This window comes from Photinus pyralis, unplaced genomic scaffold (genome assembly GCF_008802855.1).
Source record: "Photinus pyralis isolate 1611_PpyrPB1 unplaced genomic scaffold, Ppyr1.3 Ppyr1.4_unclustered_Scaffold6122, whole genome shotgun sequence".
NCBI lineage: Eukaryota > Metazoa > Arthropoda > Insecta > Coleoptera > Lampyridae > Photinus > Photinus pyralis.
The window spans coordinates 1,811-8,743 of record NW_022171900.1 but is presented as its reverse complement, the minus strand read 5'-3'; the positions used below and the strand labels follow the sequence as shown (position 1 = coordinate 8,743).

General features: G+C 33.7%; 1 protein-coding gene across 1 annotated transcript; it reads right to left on the bottom strand.

Annotated features, from left to right (window-relative positions):
• Positions 1-1,738: 1,738 nt before the first annotated feature.
• LOC116182595 lies at positions 1,739-4,683 on the bottom strand. The gene is made up of 7 exons (XM_031503134.1): positions 4,664-4,683; positions 3,076-3,986; positions 2,870-2,971; positions 2,279-2,413; positions 2,146-2,229; positions 1,933-2,089; positions 1,739-1,880 (listed from the first exon to the last, which is right to left on the bottom strand). The coding sequence occupies exons 2-7, from the start codon at positions 3,980-3,982 to the stop codon at positions 1,841-1,843; spliced, it is 1,425 nt and encodes a 474-aa protein (XP_031358994.1). The 5' UTR covers positions 3,983-3,986; positions 4,664-4,683; the 3' UTR covers positions 1,739-1,840.
• Between the last annotated feature and the right edge of the window lie 2,250 nt (positions 4,684-6,933).

Sequence of the window (6,933 nt, the reverse complement as noted above, 5' to 3'; positions counted from 1 at the left end):
GGGAAAACACTTTTTCTTATTAATTTGGTGCGTAGAATCCAAAACAATTCGTACTTTTTTGATTAGACTTCTCAATCAAAAGTTACAGACTAGAAACCAATTTCGAAAAAAAATTCAAAGGGCTGTAACTTTTGAACTAGTGGCTCAATCTTGGAACTGTTTGAAATTATGGATTACACAGGCCACATTCTATAAGAAAATTTTATTTCCGGATCGATCTGAGACAATTTTTTTTTCGGGGCTCAAAAAAAGACAGTATATAACCTTCCTTTTTTACCAAAAATCGACTGAACCAAAATTTCTCGGGAAAACATTTTTTCTTATTACTTTTGGTGCGTAGAAAACAAAACAATTCGTACTTTTTCGATCGGATTTCTCAATCAAAAGCTATAGACTAGAAACAAATTTCGAAAAAAAATTCAAAGGGCTGTAACTTTTGAACTAGTAGCCCAATCTTGGAACTGTTTGAAATTATGGATTCTACAGGCCACATTCTATAAGAAAATTTGTTTTCCGAGTCGATCTGAGACAATTTTTTTTGCGGGCCCCAAAAAAAGGCAGTGTATAACCTTCCTTTTTTACCAAAAGTCGACTGCACCAAAATTTCTCGGGAAAACACTTTTTCTTATTAATTTTGGTGCGTAGAATCCAAAACAATTCGTTCTTTTTCGATTAGACTTCTCAATCAAAAGTTATGGACTAGAAACCAATTACGAAAGAAAATTCAAAGGGCCTGTAACTTTTGAACTAGTAGCCCAATCTTGGAACTGTTTGAAATTATGGATTCTACAGGCCACATTCTATAAGAAAAAATTGGGTCGATCTGAGACAATTTTTTTTGAGGGCCTCAAAAAAAGGCAAAAAAAAGTTACACAGCATGGAACCTCTATATTATTTACTCTATGTCTCTACTTATGTAAAATTCACTGAGGATAGGTTGATGAAATCTAAAAACAAGCATCCAGTTGAAAATATTTCCTTTGAAAGCAAATATAGCAAGCTAATACATTGATTTTATTTCAGACTTCCTCTACACAATGTGATAATTGTGGAAAAACGTTTTCGTGGAACAGGCACAGAATGCATCAACGCGCTTGCAAAAAATACAATATAGGGGTGAGTGATATTTTTCTTTTAAAAAGTGTCAATAACAAGACAAAATGTTACAATGTAAACTTCTACTCCTGCAAATGTTAAAGAGTTTATTGACTTCACGATTAAGTTATTTTAATTCAAAGACTGAGTATATACGATTTTATACTAACAGACTTTACTCGCAGAAGTGTTGAGGAGCTTTTTGCACTACTAGCTGTCTATGTACAGGTAATTCAGTTTAGACTGAAGTTTCAAGCTTAATAAAAAAATAGACTGCACCAATATAGACAACGGGCGACAAAGTCACTTCCGGTTGATGAATATTGATCAGAATTTAACTAATTAGTACCTTGACCATTGTTTATACCTACTGCTAAAAACAGAATTTTAACTTTTAATGAAAAAGCAGAAAAAGGCCTTTTTCTGCACGGATTTATTATAAAGAAATGACGAACTGCGTCTTTAACAAAACAAATAGGTCTGACTGCTCGTAAATTTAGCCAAAAAATGTACCTAGACGCTCTTTTCTGTCGTTATAGATAGAATTGAAAAACAAATCGATTTCGTTACTGGTAGTAAAGGGGATTGTTTTTTTGACCAACTTACTTTACCATTTTCTCTTTCTCTGATAAACGAAATATCGTAAAATATCAGATTTTGTATTATATACATATAAAATATCACACAAATATCTAGGAGTTAAAATATAAAACAACGATATCCATAATTGGCGGCTATGATTGCTTCATTCTTGGAAACGTACATTTCTTTTTGAATATAGCCACCTAAAATGAGAAATTCGTCAATGCGGAATTATTACCTACCCTTTTCGCTCACATGTACAACAAAACAGCCGGAACAGTAATACAAATGCTTGCCAGAAAGAAAGCCTGAGGAAAATAGCTAATTGTTCCTTTATACAGGGCGCTATACATCGGTCCACATATCAAACCGGTCAGAGATTCGGCGAAACCAAACAGTGAATTAACTTTACCTGAGGAAATCGCAATTAAAAGAGCCAAAACTTATTACCTACCTAGGCAAACTTACACAAATCCTGTTGGTCAACTAGTTTCGTAATTATTGATCGGGAAGCTACGAATGCCGTACCATTAAATATCTCTGCTATTGCAGCTGAAGTAAGGAAATAAAGTATGTGTTTATCCTGTTTCTGTGCACTTACCCAAATAAAACATCAATGGCGTTGTGGAGAGTACGTAAATAATTCCCCCACAAATTTTGCTTATGCTGGAAAGAGCTCCTAGTAGACCGTCGTCATAATTCAGCAATTTAAATGTTGCTATAGCGATTATATTTCCTAAAAAATTGCATTTGGTATACGATGAATGAGATAACGTGTACGGGGCAAAATATTGCCGCAATTCGAAATATTTGGAGGTACTATTGGGGTTTTACTTAATGACCCCATGACATAGACAATCAACATACCTACTCGAACAATTTGCATGTGGAAAATTAATATATTATTAACGTTTTATTATATACTCGTATAAATTCAATGCTCGTACTACGTTTTTTATAGAATGCCATCATTTGTATTTACCTATTATTAAGCACCTAAAACATTCTTTTTAGGATAGTATTTCATTTTTGTTAAATATTCATTTCTCTCCCTGTCAAAAGCAAGCTAACATTGTTACACTGTTACGGACTGTTGGGAACGCGCTTTTAGTGCAGTATCAAAATAACTGTAACTTTTAGTGGTCATTGATTTGTATTTGTAATGGAGGTGGTACTTGGTAGATCTACTTACCAACAAACGCAACAATGCAGCAATAAGTAGTGAAGATACTAAAGTCGATTTCTCCCCAACCAAACTTAAATCGTACATATAAATACCTCACAGCCGATTCTCCTAGAAATTACAAAAAATAACACACTTATAGAACCGCATGCGCAACTGCTTTAGACCATGTCTTCCAATTAAATAGAAAGTGCCGACTGTAGGTACTAACTTACCCGCAAAGGGTCCTAGCACCAGCACAGCTAAAATCATTATCGTCAAAATCTGTTTTAGTCGACCACTCTGTTTTGCTGTTACTAAGAACTTGAAACTGTACATGGTTTGCTTAACATTTAAAATATCTTTTATATGTTGAACCGTCGTCAATTGCTTTTCGTCACCGGACGAGATTTCACTGACCAAAAAGTGCGCATAAAGTCCTGCCAACGCGTAACCAACCAGAGATAATGCGAAGATTCCATAAAATCCAATTAATTTGTACATCACTCCACTTAATGAATTTCCTATTGTTATACATACAAACCATGTGGTATGAATAATTCCAATTCTTAGTGTTCGGTTTTTGGTGTCACAAACCGACGTGACGTATGTAAATACACCGAGCAGTATCATGTTTGAGCCTCCCGTAATAGCAGTCGGAAGAACCTCAACCAACACATTGACTTCCATGGGCAATTCGTAGAAAAAGAATGTACATAGTATTAGTCCAATGTTCATCACAATTTCCCCAATAATAGGTAGTATCATCAGCACTTTCATAGTTTTCTGTCGGTCACTCCAAGATCCAAATAGTGGTAGTAAAATTGCGGGAAATACGCTCTGAATAATGTTTTTCCAAACGTATGCCGAGGCAACGACTTTGTGCACGGTGATTTCGTCCGTGTCATTATAACCCGTAGTATTATGTCTTTCAATTGCATCGCACGTAGACAGTTCCATATTGAGATTGACCCGGCACGCTTTTTCCAAACTTAAATTTTGAATTGTAAGTGAAGACATCCAAAATGGTAACGCAAACAAGATTAACACCGGTTCGACAGAAATCCCATTCCATATTTTGCAAATTGTATCCTTTATGGCAGATATTTTCGAAAACTTCTGAGCACCCACTTGCAGTTCCATATTCCTGAAAAGATATTTAGTTGAACTGATGGCTGATACTTCATGTGTATACTAGTAATAAGTAATAACATTGTTGTTGTGCATAGATAACGACTAATGATGTTGACTCACGGTCTTCCACTCCAAAACGAAGAAAGTCCAAGAATGCAGGCAATACCTATGCCTATCTTGGATAATCGGATGTGATCATTTTATTCACAGACACCTTTCGTACACTTTTATTTATAATCTGCCTTGAGCATATTCGCAAAGTTAAACTGACCTTCATTCTAAATAGGCAGGTAATTAACATACTAAATTCCGCAAAAATAGATATTTTCAATTGTACCAGGACTGTACCTATACTCTTTAACGTACGCTTTCTCATTATAGAAGAGTCGTTTAGTTGGAAAACTGGTTTGGTACAAATTATGTTCTTATTGAAATAAACGCGTTAGAACATTCAACTTTCACTTAGATAAGACAAAATCCGACGCCTCGCAGTACAATTTCTTGTAATGCTAAAAGGAAAGCTAGTACGATGCTTCTTTGTATATCGACTTTGTGTACCTACCTATATGTACATGGCAAAGTATTTAAACAATGGTACCTACTACTTTATAAAAAAAGTACCTTAGTACCGCTGACTATTTAATTTATAGCGTACAATTTATAAATAAGTTTTGTTACCAAATAGCTTACCCATCTGAATAAATGTTCCGTAGAATGTTTAACTTTCTATAGAAAGTTAAATACCAAAACATAAAACCACTTTCAAAATAACACTCATCATATCTAGAGAAAACCTAAAACACACTAGACTGATTCAGTGATTCAGTTGCTCGTAGGGAGGAATAATTTCTATGCCTACACCTTGTACTTTCTCTGTCATGAAATTACTTATAATATTTCATTGCCCACAACTCATGGTTCTTGGTTTGGGAGTAGTCAAAATGTTGACCGAAAGTTAAAACTATACACAAAATATGCTCTCTATAGTTGTGCAAAATACAACACTTTTTACTTTATTGCGCTGGTAACAACACAAACTTAGTTTTGAGTTTGTAGCTAAATTTGCACTGAACGATACATTTTCATTTATGAACATGGTGCATGTTTTTGATACATTCTCAAAGAAACAACGCTTTGAATTGTCTTCAAATCGTTTCCCACGACCTCGTATTTAAATAATGTATTATTTTATAAAACTTTAAGTGTATAGATTGCGTTCAAAATACTGATTTCAAATAATGGATTTAGGTTTATATTTATAGTACAATACATAAATTTCTAATTGCTACTTGTATATGGCCAACGACAACCCCTGGGTTTGTGAGTTCAAGGGTGAAAGAGTTTTTCCAAAGTCGCCTGATTTGAATGTGTCAAAGTAAATTATGCCAATTAATTAAAGTGCCAAGACACTTGCGTTCAGGATAATTAAGTGGGACAGTTCTGTCTTAAAAATGGTGACTTTACTATTGTTAATGGAGGTGAAACAATTGCGTCCCAAGATAAAATTGTTATACCTCAAAGAAAAGTGACATTGAAATTATTTCAAATCGATTCTTGGCACAATTTTGAAACTCATATGAACAACAGTTTTTATGAAAAGTAAACAATATTTTTATTCTTGATTCTTTAATTATGACTAGGTAATTTGCAATAGTTATATACATAACTAGTATGTAATTAAGGTTGGCCCTAGGGTTTGCCTTCCCTTTAATGCCTCAGAATTGTTGCATTTTTTTGCTACCTACATTTCGTACCTACATGATAAACTTAGTTATGGTCTGTCCCAGAAGTATAAAATGTAATAAATTGAGATTATGAATTATGACTATTTTTTATGAAGCGGCCATCTTGTAAGAATATCATTTCTTAAATACAGTCGATTCCGCTTAATTGAACCAAACTAATCTCTGGTGTCAATTTGTATTTCAATGTTATTGCAAATAGTTGTTAGACCACCAATAGTATACATTCCAGGTAGGTAGGTATATTTCTATCATCCTTTTCAGTTTTACATATTTTCTTCATTATTAAACACAACAGAGTACAGACCATGTATAATAATCGAGAACTAATTATGTAAACAGGTTTATCGAACAGCAAGTAAATGACAATTGCGTCTGTTTTTTTTAATTAAATGTAAAATAACAACCAGAAAACTGTATCATAAAAATAATTATGCCTCCGACTAGCGTTTTGGCTAGTGTTTCGGTTAGCTATTAAATGCTACCTTTTCACTCTCCTGGCTTACACAAAAGATCTCCTGTTCGTTAGCTGAAATTTGACTACAAATGGGGTTCTTTGACTTTGTACTGTCCAGCAAGTAATAACTCCTAAGTAGCAAATTATAATTGTATATTGATCAAAACTCAGAACAAATTGGTCAAATGATTTATAGATTTTTATAATAATTAGGTAGACGTGCATGAATTAACTATACCCTTTTACGCATGGTAGATCCTGATAAAAAACATTTGGAACACCCAAAATAAATCACCGATTAGCTTAATCGAACAAAAATATTTAAACTTACCTTATTATTCTCGCTTGGATAACATTAATTTTTTATTGTCCTTTGACCTAGAAAAGCTGCTTGCGTCGGACCCATACATACATTAACATAGGAAATCACTAATCGATCTTGTCGATAATGAAATTCAAAAATACAAAATGGTTGAGTATAGTGATTTATATTCCTCCACACACAAAGTAAGGTACTAACCTCGTTTTCATAATTTGGGTTTATGTAACATTCAAAATAAAATTATAAAGTATATAATCGATTGTGTAATAAAGATTACAATAGTAAAACCCTAAGTATTCACTCTCACAGCTAATTTGACCTTCATTTTGCTGAAAATTGAACGTTAATCTCCTCCAGCTAGGAATCGATGACCAAGTGTTGTGGAATTTCTCGAATCGGTTCTTTTTTAATATATATTTTGGCGGGCAGTCAACAGCTG